Source organism: Notothenia coriiceps, unplaced genomic scaffold (genome assembly GCF_000735185.1).
Source record: "Notothenia coriiceps isolate Sejong01 unplaced genomic scaffold, NC01 NC01_scaffold00032050, whole genome shotgun sequence".
Classification (NCBI taxonomy): domain Eukaryota; kingdom Metazoa; phylum Chordata; class Actinopteri; order Perciformes; family Nototheniidae; genus Notothenia; species Notothenia coriiceps.
In genome coordinates, this window is record NW_011364751.1 from 33,380 (window position 1) to 53,190 (window position 19,811).

Sequence of the window (19,811 nt, forward strand, 5' to 3'; positions counted from 1 at the left end):
TAATCAAGGATTTTAGCCCGCATAATCAAGGAATTTAGCCCGCATAATAAAGGATTTTTGCCCGCGTTTTTCTGGAGGGTCTAATAACGTATTCAAGTGTTACCATTTAGTGCAATAGTAGCTACAGAACATGTACTGTGCTGTGTAAACTGTACTGTATCACATAGCGTTTCAGACACACAAACTTTTCAACTTTCAAACTCCCAGCGCACGTACCGGCAGTGATCTACAGCAGTGGTTTTCAACCAGTGGTACGGGGACAAACTGTCTCGCTCTCGTAATGTCTCTCGTACCACTCTCGGTTCCACTTTTACCCGCTACCTGTCTCACTCTTTTCCGGCCTCCAGCTTTTCCTGCTGGAGCCCGCCGCTTAAAGGTGGGGTGCGCGGACCGGCCATAGAGCCCATAGAGTTAAAGGTGGTGGACTGTAACCTGTAAAATCCATAGATTTAGGAGGTCCCCTAGTGGCCGTTGGCTGTAAAAATCCATAGATTAGCCGCACCGTTATATAAGCCGCAGCGTCGAAAAATGGGAAAAAAGGCGCGGTTTATAGTCCGAAAATTAAGGTACTTTAGTTTCTATTGTGAGGTTATATTAACAAGCCATTTTCAGAATTCAAAATGCAGAGTGTCAATGCATCCTTTTACACATTTCCATATCTGCACCCCGTCACCAGGCCTGAAGAACATCCTGCCCATCACCACAGCAAAAGTGCCCATCGTGAAGTTCTACCATGTCCGCACCGGCCTGGAGGGCGACATCAGCCTCTACAACACTCTGGTGGGGCTCTTTCTTCTTTCCATCTGTTTCCTGTATACATTTGCTATTGAATAACTTTCGTATTCAAATAATGGCTTGCCAACCTTTTTCTTTAGGCCCTGCACAACACACACCTGTTGGCTTCCTATGCTGCCATCGACAGAAGAGTGAAGATCCTCTGTTATGTCATGAAGGTTTTCGCCAAGGTGAGTGTGCCGAAGACGTGTTTGTATGTCTCCAGGGTCATATATTAATGACATTGTTTTACTGTATCACCATACTTTTTTGTTTGTCCCATTACAGATGTGTGACATTGGCGATGCTTCACGCGGCAGTCTCTCTTCCTACGCTTACACCCTCATGGTGCTGTTCTTTCTACAGCAGAGAAACCCACCAGTTATCCCGGTGCTGCAAGAGGTACAAGCGACATGTTTGTTAAAAAAAAAGAAATGGGTTAAAATGTATGTTTACTTATTACCCTATCCCACAAACTTAGATCAATGTGTAGGAATCTAAACTACCTCAAATCGTAGACTTAATCACACGTTTGAAATCATTTGATATTTTGCATCCCAAACGCCACAGGCTTTTTTTCAAGCTACACTGAAGCATTTCTTACATTGTTCCCAAGACACTCTACATTTTCAATTCCTCAACTTTTGTTGCAGATTTACGATGGAAAGAAGAAGCCGGAGGTGCTAGTTGATGACTGGAACGTGTACTTCTTTGACGATTTAAAAACGCTTGTGAGTGTTTTGGATATTAACATATTGTGTCTTAGTGCCTCTGTGAACATTTTTGTCAATATGCATATCGCAGCGTGCCCTAAATATAGACCAGTCCTGTCCTTTGCCACCTGCAGCCCAGTCGCTGGCCACAGGGTGGGAGGAACATTGAGACGGTGGGCGAGCTGTGGCTCGGCCTGCTCCGCTTTTACACCGAGGACTTCGACTTCCGAGAGCAAGTGATCTGTAACCGTCTGCACAACTGCCTCACCACCTTCAACAAGCAGTGGACGTCCAAATACATCGTCATTGAAGGTCAGCTCTGGGTCCAGACTTGTACAATTAAATTATAACACAGAATCATATGAGTATTATTCCACCGGGAGGATACAAGGGAGTTTTTATCCTGGCTTAAACACCATCAAGTGTAAATAATAGTTTTGTCACTTTGGAATCATTAATACATCCTGCTGTCTATCCAATTTGTTAACTCCACATCACTATTACCTATTAGTATTGTGGAGTTTGTTTTCTGAATTCAAAGGTTCTAGAGGCTTCTTTGAAATGTCTTCTAATTTGTTTTGCTTTCCCTTCTCTGTTCAAATCCCAGATCCGTTTGACCTGAATCATAATCTCGGTGCTGGCCTGTCCAGGAAAAGTATGCTTATTTCTGTCTGTTTGTATCTACTGTTGTCTCAATGTCTTTGTCTCTGGTTGCTTATCTAATATAATGTTTTTTTTTCACCAAATCAGTGACTAACTTCATCATGAAGGCCTTCATCAACGGGAGGACAGTGTTTGGCACACCAGTCAAAGCTTTCCCTCCTGCGTACCCCAGCAAGATGGTTAGTGTTTGCTGTCTGAACACCACATTTGCAGGTTTTGGTGCACTTGCCTCAGATTTGTCTCACAATGATTTGTTCTTATTCCTCCCAGGAGTATTTCTTTGATCCTGAAGTTCTCACTGAGGGAGAAGTGGCTCCAAATGACCGCTGCTGCCGCATCTGTGGCAAGATCGGCCACTTCATGAAAGACTGTCCCCTGCGCAAAAAGTACGTATAATCACATGTCTACACAGGCGTGTGGGGCAGTGGGTTGTGCGTTGGTGTTCGAATCAGGGGGTCACAGGTTCAAACCCCATTGCAGTCAGCATGTCGTCCAGGGCAAGACACTTCACCCCAAATTGCTCCTGTGGGGATTGCCCAGAGTATTGAGTATGTAAGTCGCTTTGGATAAAAGCGTCTAACAAGTGACATGTAATGTAATGTCTGATTTGGCCCTGCGATGATAAATGTTTTTTCTTCACCATCTATCATGCTACATGGTTTTTATAATATTTTGGATAATTGTATCCCAGGTCCAGGCACAGAAGAGACTCTGAGAAAAGGCCAGATCACATGAGAGACACAGCTGAGGACGGCAAGGACCAAGGCAGACACAGGGGTGAGCACTGGAGGAAAAGGGATGCACAGGAAGTGCGCTGCTGCTTCCTGTGTGGATCAAGTTCCCACATCAAGAAGGACTGTCAGCTGTACAGAAGCCCTGCAGGTATGATTCTTTTTTCTATGGCATTAAGGCCTTCCAAAATACATTTTGTTTTAACTCCATAGTTGAACTTGTTAGTTAATGTCCTTTGGTTTCTATTGCATTAAGAAATATCAAATCTTATGCATTGATGTTGTTAATAAAGATTGAAAGGGCGCAATTGACGCTTCTTCTTTTCATTTGGTAGGAAATGCCAGGATGGATGGCTTTTCTTCCACCTCTTCAGGCCACTTGAGGAATGTGAGAGAAAAGGAGAGACAGGTATGATATCAGTTTGTCACAGCCAATGATTCATATTCTTGAAACATGTTTCTTCTAACAGAGACAGCTTATGTCCACTACTACACCTGTGCCTCTGTTTATTTCCCCTTTTCCAGGGTTCACCTTTACAAGAAGAGAAAAATAAGAGAAAACCACAGAATGTGATATTAAGTCCACAAGCGGGTATGTACAAAGAAATTGCTTGCATGTTTAGATCCTTAGGGAATCAACGTTTCATTCTGATGGTACCATTGTGTGAATGCATAGGCTAACTAATTAAACAGTGATTGGAAAATGTATGAAGTACTCCTCTTCCATCAGAACACATTATGGGGCTGCTTTCTCTTGAGCACAAATTGTCAGACCATATTTGCTTTATTTTTATTCTTACACCCCCGGTGATTAATTTAGGGAGACGTACTTTGAGCAGATATTGTTCTCAGTAAAAACTGTTGACAGTGTTTGGTTTTTTATTTTGGTCCACTTTCTTAGGGCTGTTGAGAAGAGAAAATGAAAGCAAGAAGTGTTTGAAGCAGTTTCAGGTCTATCTATCTTCCTCTGAACTCCAGTTGCTAAAGATTAGCCTTTTGTTCCTGTTGTGTTCAGTTGCTTTCTATATAGTCAACATATTCTTTATGCGATCTAACTTGTAACCTGAACTGTTTTTTTTGCAAATAAAGTGTCAAATAAAGAAAATCCAGCATTCAGTCTATTAGGTTGAGGCATTATGTTCTGTTTTGTTATTTAAGATGTCATAAGATGGATGTTTTTTTCATAACGGGTGCTCTGGTGCAGGTTGAAAATATGTTTTTGAATCAATTTTGACAATTGCTTTCTGGTCTGTTTCAGGTAGTTTAGCCTCCCGAAATGCGGGTCGCTCTGGTCACAGGAAGAGTCCGGTGGAATGAGCTGCAGCTGTGGCTACACAAGCCACAAGGTTATACTCTTGTCCAGGCAGAAAGCAACCCAAAGTCTCAGAAACCATTGAATCTCAATGGGACTGTTGGGCCAATGGGAGCCTGTTAAAAGCCAAAGCCAGGACGCCTTGACTTGAAGCCAAATAGGGCCTTTTTATGTGTTTCACCCCCCCTACCCCACCCCAAAGCTGTCCTCCCTGGAGGAGCTTTTTAAAGCTTTTGTTTTAACAAGAGAAGCCATTATGCATGCACCTCATGTCTGTTTGCCTACACTGCCAGTCAAGTTTGTTTTACACTTATTACTTTTCAAACAGTTACATTGCGGATTTAGTTTTTAGAATCTCTTAAATTATAATAAGTAAGTTATTTAGAGGTGTCAAGTTCATGTCTAATAGTTAATTTTCTCAACGTAATAGTCCATATTTTGCAGACTACAATACATTTGTGTTATAGTTGATGCTAACCTTTTTTTGTCAGTATTGGCAATTCCTCACAGTAAGGTAAGACCAAGTAAGTAAGCACTGATACAGCTGTAACGTCATGGTTTAGTGTTTTGACTGCTACCTTAAAGCGACTTAAGCTCAGTTTAGCTCACCTCAAATGTTTGAGATTCAACTCAAAAAATTACTGTAACGGTTATGTGAAAATGTTCATTGGCAGTGTACGTAGTGGCAAGGATCTTTTTTATTTTTTTAACCACATTTTCTTTGAAATCCTGTTTATTTGTCCTGCACTGGCGTCCATCAGTCCGTCTCTCCTTCAGCCTAGCAAATCTATCGAAAGTTTTTATGTTGGAGAAACCACCCTGTACATATTTTTTCAGGATCATAGTTTTATTTTTGGTGACTGCTGATCCACCCCTATTACATAGATACATGCCCCCCAACTGCCCATGTTAACAGAAGGACAGTGAAACCGTGCTGTCGTCTGCTTATCCTGACCTGTATGTGCCACCACAAATGCTAGGAAGCGTTGTGACATTAGTGCAAGAACATAACGTTGAGAGAGCATGACAAAAAGTGTCATGCTTACACAAAACTAGAGGTAATCTCAGTTAAGTGAAGACATACCTGTATTTATTTACCACAAAAGCTTCATTTTGTTGTTATGGTGCCACATATTGGTAGCTGCACTGTGTGAGGGTACATGCCCTTCAATTATGTCGCTGCTAGTTTAATGTCTCAAAGACCTGCTTATCATTCAACTTCAAAGATGGACTATCTGGCTTTATTGTTGTCCTATAATGGCTAAATTTTATTAGAAGAAATGTGTTGTTGGTGGTATTGTAATCAAACTTTCTCATTTTAAAGTAGCTTTGTTTAAATGCCATCTTTATTGGATATCTTTTGTTGGGACTCAATGAGAGGTTTAGTTTGTTTTTAAGTAACCCCAATCCTGCCAGGAAAAGTCGGCTTGCAATCCAGTTTGTGTCTCAAAGAACTCATTAAACTCAAAATCCAAACCCAGTGTGGAATATTTTTTGAATAAAATTGTTTTGTCTCAAAAAAATGATTCGATATCAAACTGTCAATGCATTTGGGGAACACAACCTCTGATAAAACGGGCAACACTGATATCGAACCATGGTAACTATTTGTTTTTCCTTACGTCTTTACTTACTACATTTTCGCCAATACAGCAGCTAAATAACACCACAACTGTCACAATAATATATTTGACAATGGACTGGTTCTGTGTTATTACATGAGTAATTATTTGATTATTCAGTTTTATTCTATTTTTGTCAGAAGTAGTAAAGTTAGTCCAAGCTAGTCACTGTGTCATGATGAAGTACCTCATTGTACAGGAATATATATATGGCGCTGAACGAAACGATCCACTCAAGTGCCCAGACACGCATAAAGTAGCATATAAGTAGGTTACACAACGAATAGATGTTTATCAGTGAGCCCATTGGCTGAAACATCTGTCCGTCATAGTTTTAGCCAATCGTTGACCGTCTGTTTATTTTGGACGGTTGGTAATTTTCTGACGCGCTTACGCAATTCAATGTTGTGATTGTACTGAAGCAAAAATGTCTGCCTCCATGGTGCGTGCGACCGTCCGAGCGGTCAGCAAAAGAAAGATTCTGCCTACAAGAGCCGCACTGACACTGGTAAGTCATTAGCTTTGTTAATAAACGCACATTAAACAGTTTTCTTCATGTTAATACACAAAGTGTGGCGTTAACATCCTGCGCCCGTGAACGTTACGTGATCCAGCATTAGGTAAGCTAGCTAACCTTCTGTCACTTAAAAGCTCCACGCAGTAAAGTACAACCTTTACCGAGCTTTCCTGCAACATAACACATGTCAGCTTGTTGATGTTCCTATATCTGTTTTAGCTGATGTTCACACAAGGGTGGTTATACAATCACTCGGTCCTAAGAATATAACTGGCCTTGGCTGAACTAGATGCTAACCTTTGCTAAGCTAAGTTGTTGGGTAATGTGCTTTGGACACCTTTGTTCAGCTACAGTTAGCCGCATATTAATATTTTGACATCTATATAAATCTTTAGGGCATTTGTGGCATCCAAGTGGGCAATATGTTATAGATGTGAGCAGATCTGATGGGTGATTTATTAAAGTTCAGAGTAAACGAGTTGAGGCACAGATGCCATGGGGCACAAGGGCTTCCTCAATATTACATATTATGTTAATCCTATGGTAAACTCATGGAGCTGGTCTCTCTTAACACTTTTAAAGTGCTGCTTAATGACTGAGAAGAAGAAAATGCTGTCTGTAGATGCTTTTTACGATGTTTAGATGTTTGTTATGTAACAGTGCTGCTGCCTATCTTGGCCAGAACTCTCTTGAAAATCTCAACGAGACCTTCCTTCTTAAATAAAGGTTAAGTAAAATAAAAACCGCCCAATTATTGCATGTTGCCCTCGTCAAACCCACATTTACTGTCACTCTTCACTGTTGTTAGCTGACGACTAAAGGAAATAACCGTTTGTGGCAGATCACACAATGTTGTTTTTAAATGTAAACGAATAGATTCAGGGTAGCAATTTGTCAGTGCACAGTGACCGTTTGTTACATTAATGTTATAATGGGCGGGATGAAACTGTTCTGGTGTTGAATATCAGCCTGGCGAGCTCTGCTGTTGGTGTTGTTGCCAGATAATGTGTGCACTGGTGGTCCGAGCTGATAAAAGATAGAGTGCCGAGGTAACTGTTAAGAAGTCCCTCAATGACACAGCAGAACATGTGTTTATTATAGGGTCCTGTTGTTATTTTCTTTACCTGTCAGGGACTAAAGATAATTATACTCATACCACATGATATAATGGTTAATATTACACCTCATGTATACAATGAGATTTTAGGTTTTCAATACTGGCTGACAGTTTGGTCATTATACAACTGGCTGTCACACATTTGAGATGTGCTGTACATTTGCATCAGCAGCTCCACTCAGCTTTAAGGGATTCATTAGCACTGTGTGACTAATAAGATAAGATAAGATGGAACTTTATTTATCCCCTTGGAAATTCATTCGTTTATAGCAGCAACAGTGTCAGAATGAAAAACAGGATTCACACAAGGTAAAGATAAAATAGAATACAAATAATAATACAGAAAGTAACTATTGAAACAAGATATCACACTAAAAAGTTGAGCATTTGTATGAACATGTTAAATAGATTTATATAATGTCCACTCAATTGCACAATGGGCTACAGGGGTGTGTGTTATATTGTTATAGTGTTGGTACTTGCCTGGGCAATAGAACATTCTCACAGTGGGGAGCAAAACTATTCAAAACAATCATAGAAACCTACACCTGCACCATGGACTGTATGAAGCACATTGAGCAAAAGTATGACAAACAAAAAACAGTTAGTTTTTTTTAAACAAAAGCACTGCTTCCATCTGAATCCAATATTGTATTAACCTTTTATCTTCTATTCTGTTTCCTTTAGACTCCATCAGCTGTGAACAGGATCAGTCTTCTGTTGAAGAACAAGCCTGGATTTGTAAGTAACTGACCCTGAACATCATATTGTCAGACAAACAGTGCTGCCACAGGGCGCTGTGTGGTTTTAGGATTACATTTTCAATTTACAATAAATCAAAAATAATGTATACTTATCTTCTTTGAATAGTTGTATCGGACTGTGTTATCTTAACCTTATATATAATGGAATAATTAGGTTAATCACCTTTTTCCCTTCCTATGTGTGTTTTTTAGGCAACATATCTCTTGAAGTAGGATTTTAAAGAACTTTAGTGATATCAAGTGGCAGCAGACAATCATTAAACATCTGTTATTCCACACTGAATGTATTATTTTTGCCACATTCGCCAGTGGTCAGACAATGTCTCATGCGGTACTGTAAGCAGTGATTCATAATGGATACCTGACAATGAATGGTGATGTCGTTGTGTTTGGTTCTTCATAGATTGCTATGAAGGTCGGAGTGAGAACGCGTGGCTGTAATGGACTGACCTACACACTGGACTACACCAAGGAAAAAGACAAATCTGATGAGGAAGTACTGCAAGATGGTGAGCCTTATGTCATTGTTTTGCTATCCTTGTAATAAAATGTAAAAGTTGGGGTCAGGAAGCCTGGCAGAACAAAGATCTAATACATTAAACTCTCTTTCTTTTTTTACAATGAATTACAGCATAAATAGCTTTTTGCCACCGTAATTTTTCTATTTATACTAAAACTAGGTTTGCTAAAGATGGAAATGGTCAAATTAGGGCTGTCAAAGGCAACCCTTTAATGTCTGCAAGTCGTTTTATTGCCGCTGTATTGTTTGACTCATTGGCATGGGCAGAGGAGAATGAGTTAACATGAGCTGTTGTTGCCATGGTGAAACATGATGAGGCTTTCGAGGTCTACAGTAAAACAAAAAGAGTACTAATCATAGGTACATCTTAAAATGATGTGTTCTAACGTAATAATATAAAATGTAGTTTTTGGAGGAACTTGAATATGTACAGTTGTGTGAGGGAGATGTTTTTATTATTTTTTAATGAAATCAAATATTAAAATCCCCTGTATTAAACAGGGGATTGAGACATTTGGAGTTTCACTAGAATTGTTTTTTATTTTAATCAATTGCCAGACCTATTTCCATTCTTACACATAGAGATTTTATTTCAAATTGTGTTTTTTGAATTTTAAGGTTTGTTTTACTGATGGGAACGTGTCATACTCAGTCTATATACTAGACTTTGCTATTATGTTAATGTCTGTTTCCTTTTATCTTGTCTTAAATATCATCGTATTGTAACGTCGTATCGTATACTACATTTAGGTAAGCAGTTGTGAGTGGTGACGGCTGTAATGTGCTTCTCTTGCAGGTGTTAGGGTGTTCATAGAGAAGAAGGCTCAGCTGACCCTTCTGGGCACTGAGATGGACTATGTGGAGTCCAAGCTGTCCAGTGAATTTGTCTTCAACAATCCCAACATAAAGGGCACGTGTGGCTGTGGAGAGAGCTTCAACATATGAGCGTGGTGGAGCTCCTGTACCTCCCTGCTCCTGCACCCTGTCCTGCCCATAAAGACTGAGACACTGAATGTTGGCGAGGAAGTGGGACATGAGGACATCTGAGATGTGGACGTGCCTGCGCTCCTCTTATACCGCTCTGACTGCAGACGACTCGCATACACACACATACTTGAGGAGGCCAAGTATTGCATAATAATTTTTAGAGGAGGTTTTTAATACCATCTGTGTACAGTAGTCTAAACTATCTTGACTTGTTGATTTTAGGTTCAGATACCTCTCTTTTTTCGCTTGGCTCTGAGTCTAAAAAAAACCTTATAAGACCTCAATAGCAGGACTTTTTTTAATTAAAAGTGATTTGCTACAATTTAAAACTCTCATGCTGTAAGACAGTGTTCTATCACCCAGTGGCAAGTTAGCAGCAGTATGCAAAAGTGGGAAAGCTTTTTATGAGTTTGTAAAGTGTATATTTATCTCTCTGTGTAAATATAGATAATGTATCTCCCTTGAACCACGCACACAAGTAAAAAATCACGCACAAAATACATTATTCCCTCATATAGGAGTACATGAGGTTTATGTTGGTTTCTTCATTATTTGAGCAAAGCCAGGACTTTGTGTTTGTACTGTGCAATATGTCTCTGTACAAATGTGATAATAAATAGCTAAATACAGTCATGTGAAATTGTGTGACTGCTGTTTTTAAGTTTTGAATCAGATTTTTAGCTAACTCAAAACAACATTTGAGATCATTATATGAGATTATACTCTATTCTTTAGATTACACATTAAAAAAGGGGGTAGCATATGGACATAATGTGAACTGTGACAAATAATATAAAATAGTTTTAAAAAAGTTAGGCAAAATCACATTTCTTTAAAAAAAATCTCATAGCGTATTATATTAATGATACATTTGTTATTTTTCATTATTCAGATGAACTGTTAATTGGGAGCTTAGCTTGTTAATGTGAAATGTAACAAGTAAAATAATCCTTGTTTTAATTAGTAGTTATTTAACTTTAAATATTTATTCTGGTATTAACAATGGTAGATTCCTGCGATGGTTATGTGTTTTTGTTCCATATAATAATTCTTTGGGGAGAAAATGTGGATAAAGAATATTGTTGCTGCTGAAAATACCCTTTGATGACTTTAAAACAACTTTTCAGGTTATTTTTGTTCAATTATATGTAGGCTAGTCTTTCTAATAAAAAAATGTGGTATTCTGCGCAAAAAATATTCTGCAACATTTCATTATTTTGTTTATTTGAAATTGAAGGTAGCGTTCACATCCATGAAATCTAGTTTTTCCATGCCACATTTACCTCTCCAACCTGAATTCCTTTTTTAAATCATGGCATTTACTTTTGCAAATCAAATTGAGTTTATTTATTTATTTAAAGAGAGATTGTTGGATGAAGAGACAGGGTGACTTTTGAGTTTGTGCCAGAAAAAACGTAATCATTGGAGAAACCAGGCCAGTTGTCATGGAGATGGCTCAGTTGTTATGGTGAGAGCACAAGTGTTGGAACCAAATGGAAATGTCAACAGGGAAGTAACTAAGGACAAGCAGGTATCATGGTTTTCAAATATATATGTTAATAACCCATATTTTAGGGTGTTCATCTCACTGAAGTAACATGTGACTGCTCTGTTCGATGTTTGAAGGTCCTTCGGGGTCATGGACAATCAAAACAAGGATGGAGATCTGCTGGACAACAGAGAGCCTAATGAGCTAAAGGTAGTTAACAAATGAACACACAGTATTTATTGCTATATTATAATTTGGCCACATTTTCAAGTGAACTCTAAAATGTACTTTAGAGAGATATCGTCAATTAGAGTAAAGAAGGATGTGCAGATTGATTTAATATGAACTGTTGTGTTGGCTTAAGTTATCTAGAAAATAATATTATTAGGTTTGCTTTTTCCACTTAAGGACTGCTGAACAGGCTGTGAATGAAACTTTGACATGTGTTAAGACGGAGATGTTAGTTACAGCTGCATCCAAGTAATATTAGCATTCATGTAAAGTTTAAAGATAGAGAAGCACTCTCCATCTGATGCTTGGCATTCCAGTTATCTATTTAAATGTATCACTATCATTGGTCTCCACCAACTCCTAAGGGACACGTACAGCTCTATCTAGCAGCTAAAAGCTCCAGCATGTTCACTAACTTTGTTTTAGTGATAAGAGGTGATTTCCAGAACCTTGTATTCAGAAACTAAACCAGCTGCTTGCAGAAACTAAACAGTTGCTTGCAGAAATTGCGCTCATAAAAAGATGAAAGTGAACCAAAAGAGTAAAGCTGCAGCCGGAGAACCAAAACAACTCAAAGACGTTCAAGATCTTGAGACTGGAAATGCACAGTCGGTCATAGTCCTATGTTGGTTTTTCACTACAACGGACCCCTTTTACTTTACATATATTTAGATTTGTTCAATTTGAGCTATGAAGTCCAATATGTTGACAAAGACAATAAGATCAAGTTTGCTTTAAAAAAAAAAAAGAACACACACACAGCCACCCTCTGTGGGAACTATGATGTATGAATTACAGTAGAAAAGTAGCTGGAGGTTGATGTGCTTCAGAAGAATGTTCCTAAATATTTCATCTCTATGTCAGATTTCTGTGAAACTCCCCCTCTACCTGTGTCTACTATTCTCTCAGATGTCAGAGTTATTAGCGGCTTTGGCTGAGAGGAGATCTCCATCTTTTGACCCCCGAAACATCAGCACCTCCCTCTCCACCCTGACCAACACAGGGGCAGGCCCTTCTAAAACCAATGGGACCTTTAGATCCAGAGCCACCCTCCCTGAAAACATCAGGCAGCTGTCGAGGCGGCAGTTTAAGAGGCGGGACTTCCTGAAAGTGAGTTTACCAATCCCTCTTCCTGCGCCAATCAGCACTGCAGTGGCCTCTTCTCAGGATGAGCATCTGCAGCCCAGCTTACCATCCTCGACATGTGTCTTTCCTGCTCACCTGGTAGAAAAGAGGCTGACCTCTGACTCTGTCGGCTCTATTGGAGAGCGACTTGAAGAGCGAGAGATGCATCCACACATCCTCGGGGGGCAGGCTCGGACCAGGAGGACACTGCCTGACCAGAATGCCCAATCCGGTCAATAATAATCGTAACATTCATAAATACACATAAATATTCTGAAGACAGACCATTTTCCTGGGGTTGCATAATGATATGATCATGGCAAACAAAGCTACTACAATATGGAGCAAATGCAATTCAAACAATGACCATGTTTTAGTGCATAGACCATTGAGTAGATCATTTGTAGATCCTTCTATAACTATTGTCATGTTGATCCTGATCCAGGGCCGACCAGTGCATGGTTCTTTGAGGACTTGAGAGACCTCCAGAGGAAGCTGTTTTCAGGTGCCTCAAAGAAGTCTGGAGTCGCAAGGAACTTTGCAGCAGCTGGGAAAAAGGCTTGCGACGACTAATCCAAACCAACAGAAACGATAAACTCAAACTGGAACCAGAAGAGATAGTTTGTCTGTTGTTTTAACTTTTTTACATAGCACTTACAAAGTCAAAACATGTGTTACACATGATTACTTCTTAAGGAGACATACGTTCAAATATTAGAAACACAGCATGTAAAGAATGATCTAAGTCTAACGCAAATCCAAACTAAAGGCACTGTCTAAATTCGGTATTTTGCAGAGATGTAAAACAGATTTCTTTTTATTTGTGGTACATCTTTTGTAACATTCAGTTAACTTTTTTTTAGATTTGTTATTTTTTTACCAAAGGGAAAGAATAGGTAGGAGCAAGTGTACTCAGAAGCCCTGGATGGCAATGCAGCTCTCAACACATTTAACCTAAATATATATATTTGTTCGTGCACAGACAGGTTCTCTAAAGTACATGTTTTATATGTTTGAAGGCCAGAACTATACATCGAAAAAACAACAGACTGTAAACATTTAATTTAACACTTTTTATCTCCACTTGTGTACCGCTGTGCAATTGGCACTTGCTACTCTGCAGCAAATCTCATGAAGGATGTAATGATAGCTATAAAAACGGGTTGTTGTTGTTGTTGTTGTGGCGTCTGGCGGTCACCACAACCTCCAGCTGACTGATTCACGTTCATGTTGGTTTGCAGGTAAGTACCTGTTTTTATGATTTCCCTGTTTGAACCACTATGGTTCAGTATTGATGAAATGAATTGCGAAGGTAAGGGAGCCTCTAGGCTGTACCTTTAGTAGATTGACATACGCACATTTAAAGAGGAAGTGGAAGGCAAAGGAAATAATTATTCAGACAGACTTTAACTGGAAAAGAGTTAAGGATAAACTGGGGCTTTTGTGACATCAATGTTGAACATTACACTATTTTACTGTTCAGCTGCAGACACATTGCAACTTCTGGATGCTCAGAGGATTCCAATCTAGCTGCAGTCACTTTACAGGGCATCGGGCCCTGGGCAATTACAGCTAATTAAGGAGGTTAGGTTTAAAAGCTACCTCAGTCGCTCTTTCTTTTGCTCTCACAAACACTCTCAGAGCAAAATGTCCCCTGTCTCATCCAAACAACCCCCCCCTCCCCATATATGGTGGGGGGTTACAGTGCTTTCATCTCAGACCTGCAGTGAACAGAAGAGCAGCGCATCACTGACCAACGCGGGACAAAAGCTTTGTATAGCAGAGAGAGGAGCACTGTGGAAGCAAACAGCACAGGTACGAGAAGCAATTCAGAAAAAGCATAACATGTCTTTATAATTTGATGTCATCTTTTTTTTTACATTTGCTTAGATTATAATAATAACATCAGCCCAGATTTGACCACATTTAAATATTGTCTGTACCACAGATCTCCACCTGGCTGTGGTTTGTGAAGATGACATTGGGAGACTGTGAGTCTGTGTGCAACGAGTCTGCAGCTCTGGAGGGCCAGGGGCCCCCGGTGCTTGTGGACTCCTGGCTGGTCCCCACTTTCTTCAGCCTCATCATGCTGGTGGGCTTGGTCGGGAACTCGCTGGTCATCCATGTGGTCACCAAGCACCAGCAGATGAAGACTGTCACCAACTTTTACATAGGTAACATTGTTTATGCGCAAAGCAGCTCTTTTCTTGTGTCTTTTCAGTGTCAAGTGAAAGAAATGTGGGAGAGGGATGCCCAACACGATAGATTGTGTACAAAAAGGAAATCTAAACCCAACAAAAGATAACTAAAGAGATGAGGGGACTCTTTCTGCAAGGCAGTAATGTAATGCACAAAATGTAAGGTGCCTTCTAGTTTTCTTTTAAATAAGTAAAGGTTTGATTCATAATCAGTTTTACTCACCAAAACGTTTAAGGTCCGACAAACATGTTGAGTGCATTTTCCGCCTCGTAAGATTTGCAATACTGATTTTTTTTTTTTTAGATACTTTCAATTTAAAAGTGGTATTCTTCTGTCCTGCCTTTGTTGGCACATTGCTGGTTGTACAACACTTTCACGTTAGTACAATATTATAATGCTCCATCCGTTCATCGCTGTGACCTACTCACAGAAAAGCGTTCCACAGTCTTTCTAAAAGATCAAACACTCCACAGGGAACCGTAAAGCTCTCAGTTTGTTTAGTTTAGTCAGTTTATAAAATTCATAGTGAAAGTGTATTATTGTATACCTTTATCAATAAAAGCAGCAAACTGCTGAACACAGGTGCGCTGGGGAACTTCTGAAAGAGTGCATTTCTACTTGACATGTCTTGAATTAAATGTCTCTGTTTGGGCTATTCTCCTCTTCTTCCAGTAAACCTAGCCACAAGCGATATCTTGTTTCTGGTGTGCTGCGTACCCTTCACTGCCACACTGTACCCACTGCCCAGCTGGATCTTTGGAGAGTTTATGTGCCGACTGGTAAACTACCTGCAGCAAGTGAGAGATATGCACAAATAAACACACAAACTCAAACAGGTCTGGAACCTCTGGAGACCATTATTTCTATTATCAAGGCATAACAACTGATTATATCCCATGTTGACATTCTATTATGTGCAAAATAACAATTTTAGATGTTAAGTTGTATAAACTATGCGACTCAACCTAGATGCAAAACATAAAACCTACTTGAAAATGTCAGAGAAAAAGGGGAAAAGTGTTTGTGTCCTTGAAACAAATCTTCCCTGTGACCTTTATGTTTCAGGTGACTGCTCAGGCCACATGTATCACTCTGTCAGCCATGAGTGTGGACCGCTGCTACGTGACCGTCTACCCTCTGCAGTCGCTGCAACACCGCACGCCTCGCATGGCCCTCGCCATCTCTGTGTCTATCTGGATAGGTATCACTCAAACAAACACATTATACACACAATGACAATGGGAGAGTCAGATCAGCTAACGGTGCTCTGTTTACCTTCTAATCACTCTTATTATTATTATTATTCAAATCAAATCAAATTCAAAATCAAATCAAGTTTTATTTATATAGCACATTTTTAAACGATTTTTGGTCGAGCCAAAGTGCTGTACATATAATGAAGAAAAAATAACCTACAGCTAATACAGCAGCACAGTTTGTGCAGAATATCAGTATGAGAAAACGACACCCTCTGTCCTTAGACCCTCACATCGTACAAGGAGAAAACCCCACAGTTTATTCACTGTATTAAACTTAAGTCGAAATATTGAAGCAGCTGAGCTTGCTGCCTTTGCTGTTGTGTTGAAAATGAAAAAATCATGAAAGAAACATTTAATGCAGACTGGAGTAAACATTCTTTCTGCAATTTATTTGGGATTATTGTTCCGAATACATTTCTTTTTTAATAGCCTCTCTTTCTTCTGGGTTTTTAGGCCTTGCTGTCATATCGACATTGATTGACTGACTGTAAGGTATAAGTGTATAAAAGGATATTTTAAACGTTTTTAACTTAGGTTTAATTGTTATCAACATCTTGTCAGCTTAATATCTTCTTAATGAAATAAGACATTTTAAAATAACTACAAAGTCACACATTTTCCCTTTCCTTCCTTTTTTTGAAAGCCCTTTTTAAAACAGTGCCTAACGACAGTTTCTAAGATGGTTTTGTGTAACAACAGGTTAGCATCTAGTGGCAGTAATGGCACCTTTTATGAACACCATGATGAGTCACACTGTCCTGTCCTCTGTCCTGCCCAGGCTCTTTGCTTCTGTCGATCCCTGTCGCTGTGTACCAGCGTTTGGAGGCAGGATACTGGTTTGGCCCTCAGACGTACTGCAGTGAGGTCTTCCCCTCTGCTAGCCTCCAGAGAGCCTTCATCATCTACAGCTTCCTGGCCGTCTACCTTCTACCCTTGCTCACCATCACCGCCTGTTACGCCTTCATGCTAAAGCGCATTGGGCAAGCCAGCGTGAATCCCATCGACAGCAGCTACCAAGTAAGAGAAAGATATAGGAATTACTTTCTTATTTAATCCCAAAATACAGATGGTGATACAAATAATTACAAAGCCTCTCTAACGCCAGCTCCAGGCTCATGCAGAGCGAGCAGCAGCCGTACGGGCGCGCATCTCCCGGATGGTGGTGGTGATGGTAGCTCTCTTCCTCATCTGCTGGGGCCCCATCCAGGTCTGCATCCTCCTGCAAGCTTTTGGCCTCCGCAGTTATCTTCTATACAAGGTGACACATTTGGTATTCATATTTTGGGACTTATTATATATGCACAGATAATCCAAAATGGTGCAGTCATATTCAACCCCTCATTGTTCAACCTGGATTTGAAAATGCAAACGATGAAAATAAATGTAATCCTAATCTTTGGCCACAGGGCAGAAGCAAATACATATTTTACTTGAGCGTATTGCTAAAATGCAAAATTACACTAGGATCCCAAGATCCCTAAATTGAAATGCCTTATAATCTGTGTACCAGATATCTGCCTCTCCATTTTCTTGTTACCTCGCTCACCTCAAGCTGTCTTGTGCAAAGTCATGTTTGTGTGCCATTCTCAAATTATGATATAGTCTATTATAATTTGGTTTAATCCTTTTTTTGTTGTCGTTCGAAACAACAGGTTGAATCAAACCTTATAGTGGTACACTTTTGGCCAGCTGGCCCCAGTTTGGGCAGCTTTGATCTTTAATGTTCCAATGTTCTTTGAAAGGTACTGAGAATCAATCTGCGTTGAGCAGTTCCAGGTAGTGACAGTGAATGACAAGACTTTAGGGACAGAAATGGAGGCTTGTCTTGGTTCTAAAACGGCCACAGATTGATTGTCTTTGATCTCAGTCAGTCTCAATTCTGCATCCACAGCTGAAGATTTGGGGTCACTGCATGTCTTACTCCAACTCCTCCGTCAACCCGCTCGTTTACGCCTTCATGGGCAACAACTTCAGGAAGGCCTTCAAGCACGCCTTCCCCGCCGTATTTCTGTGGCGCACAAGGGGGCAAGTCAAGGTGGGAAACATGGACACAGAGGACGGGGGAGACATGGGTCGCCAGGCACCCAAAGGAGGAGCAGAGCTGAACTTTCTTTCATCTGTGTCCTAAAGGTCACACTGTGCCCTCATTGTTTATTTATAGTTTGTTCTGGAGATGAGAGCACCCTGGATGTACACTGGTCATCCTGACTCAATATGGGCTTCATATAGAAAATACTAACAACAAAAGTAAGTAACAGGTTTAAACCAACACATCCAAACCATAATAACTGCCATGTGATCTCTTCGTAGGAGCAGAGCAGTCAGGAGCCTATTGTGACTTTCACAAGCTGCTGAAACACGTCACACGTTTCTAGTTTCCAATTTATTTTATTGAAGGTCAACGTGTTTGTGCTCTGGCTTTATTGTCTTTACATTATTTCATGGAGATAACTGTCCTTTATGGACAGCAGCCTTGTTGAATATAATGATTTAGTAATGTATGAAGAATCTGGGATAAACACTATGCTTTGCCTGCTCAAGTTCTGCTTGGTCCTTTTTGTTTCTTTAACTTGGTTTCACTGCACTACAGGGTATATTAGGTATTAGGTATATATTTGGGACCATCAGTTGAGCTTTACCTTTCTATCTGTAAGTACTTCAACAGGCTTTTAAGTATGGATATAAACTGTTCATAAAGTAAATAATAAAACAATTATATTATGAGTTGGTATGTTTTTGGATTTTTTGTTTTGTTAAATTCAGTGTTGCTGACTCTGGCCAGTTAACTGGATTGCCAAATATGAAGCTGAGATTTTCTTTATGAGATTGTTCTGCTCCTCTGATATCCGCTGTGTTTACCCATCAAATATTTTTCTCCTTTATCTCCTTTTCTTACTAAACATGCAACCTGTGTCTTTACAGAAACACTGATTTTGAAATGATGATTTTGTATTTACTACTTTACTTTTAATTACTTGTAAGAGAAAGGACAATGTCAGAGTTAGGATGTAATGCATTTCTTCCAGTGTTAAGTATAGGTTGGTAGCCTACAAAGGAATTATTTCAGAAATAGCTCGCTTAAGACTGTTCATTTTACACGATGGCATCCATAAACATGAACACAATTTTAAAAAAAAAGAAAAACAATGCAAGGCTACATCTGCTACAGAGTTTCATTCAATCAAGTGTACATTTATTTGAATAAACACTTTCTAAGGAAAGTTGTTTGTCTGTCTGTCACGTGCGTGTCAGGCGCGCGCGCCCACATTGTTGTGGCGTTACAGGGCCTTTCTCACTTCGGTTAAATGGATTCCTTGCGTCGTTTCCCTGTGACAAGTCCCTCCCACCAGGGAAGCATGGAGGGACGCAAGGAAACCATGAGAAGGAGGGAAATTAGTTTTAAGAGCAATGGGACGTCCTTTCCTCCGGAGCGTCGTGAAGCGACGTCCGTTTGTGATGACGCTGCACAGCTGATCGTCTGACAGCAGCCAGCTCTGTCCCCGTTATTTCCACACACACCCCCGCCTCAGTTAGTACACATTTACTGACACAAACATTTGTATCATCTGTTAACCCAAATAAATAAAAATAAAATAAGAACTAATTCTCAAAAAAGATAAACGCCATTCTTAAAATGTATAAACGAACAATAGTTTGATTGATATTGAGTGCACAAAATAAATAAAATAAGAGAGAAGAAAAAGAGATGTGTTATCTATCAAAACCCAGTTAGATTAACATTAATTGGATTGCAAACTTTGTTTGTTTGTTTGGATATGTAGCAAATT

At 39.7% G+C, this 19,811-nt stretch overlaps 3 protein-coding genes across 8 annotated transcripts in view; all 3 read left to right on the forward strand.

Moving 5' to 3' along the window:
• The window catches only part of tut7 (terminal uridylyl transferase 7), a 14,431-nt gene extending 8,758 nt beyond the window's left edge, over positions 1-5,673 (forward strand). For both annotated transcript variants that reach the window (XM_010788685.1, XM_010788686.1), the window contains exons 18-29: positions 677-780; positions 876-965; positions 1,063-1,176; positions 1,428-1,505; positions 1,622-1,799; positions 2,095-2,142; positions 2,238-2,329; positions 2,421-2,536; positions 2,842-3,032; positions 3,217-3,290; positions 3,407-3,473; positions 4,140-5,673. In XM_010788685.1, the coding sequence (XP_010786987.1) occupies positions 677-780; positions 876-965; positions 1,063-1,176; positions 1,428-1,505; positions 1,622-1,799; positions 2,095-2,142; positions 2,238-2,329; positions 2,421-2,536; positions 2,842-3,032; positions 3,217-3,290; positions 3,407-3,473; positions 4,140-4,198 (1,211 nt within the window). In that variant the 3' untranslated portion in view covers positions 4,199-5,673. The remainder of the gene's footprint in view (positions 1-676; positions 781-875; positions 966-1,062; positions 1,177-1,427; positions 1,506-1,621; positions 1,800-2,094; positions 2,143-2,237; positions 2,330-2,420; positions 2,537-2,841; positions 3,033-3,216; positions 3,291-3,406; positions 3,474-4,139) is intronic.
• A 519-nt stretch (positions 5,674-6,192) lies between these two features.
• Positions 6,193-10,351, forward strand: isca1 (iron-sulfur cluster assembly 1). The gene is made up of 4 exons (XM_010788693.1): positions 6,193-6,323; positions 8,137-8,190; positions 8,617-8,722; positions 9,530-10,351. The coding sequence occupies exons 1-4, from the start codon at positions 6,243-6,245 to the stop codon at positions 9,676-9,678; spliced, it is 390 nt and encodes a 129-aa protein (XP_010786995.1). The 5' UTR covers positions 6,193-6,242; the 3' UTR covers positions 9,679-10,351.
• Positions 10,352-10,451: 100 nt separating this feature from the next.
• kiss1rb (KISS1 receptor b) lies at positions 10,452-18,747 on the forward strand. Of its 5 annotated transcripts, none has more exons than XM_010788691.1 (10): positions 10,452-11,419; positions 12,350-12,550; positions 12,669-12,797; positions 13,011-14,380; positions 14,514-14,739; positions 15,437-15,561; positions 15,830-15,965; positions 16,802-17,040; positions 17,129-17,281; positions 17,915-18,747. In XM_010788691.1, exons 4-10 carry the CDS (start codon positions 14,213-14,215, stop codon positions 18,149-18,151), a joined length of 1,284 nt encoding a protein of 427 aa, XP_010786993.1. In that variant the 5' UTR covers positions 10,452-11,419; positions 12,350-12,550; positions 12,669-12,797; positions 13,011-14,212; the 3' UTR covers positions 18,152-18,747. The 5 variants fall into 5 exon arrangements, with proteins under 5 accessions (XP_010786993.1, XP_010786991.1, XP_010786992.1 ...); XM_010788689.1 differs by having other exon boundaries at positions 10,452-11,251; positions 11,347-11,419; positions 12,350-12,797; XM_010788690.1 differs by having other exon boundaries at positions 12,305-12,797.
• The last annotated feature ends 1,064 nt before the right edge of the window (positions 18,748-19,811 follow it).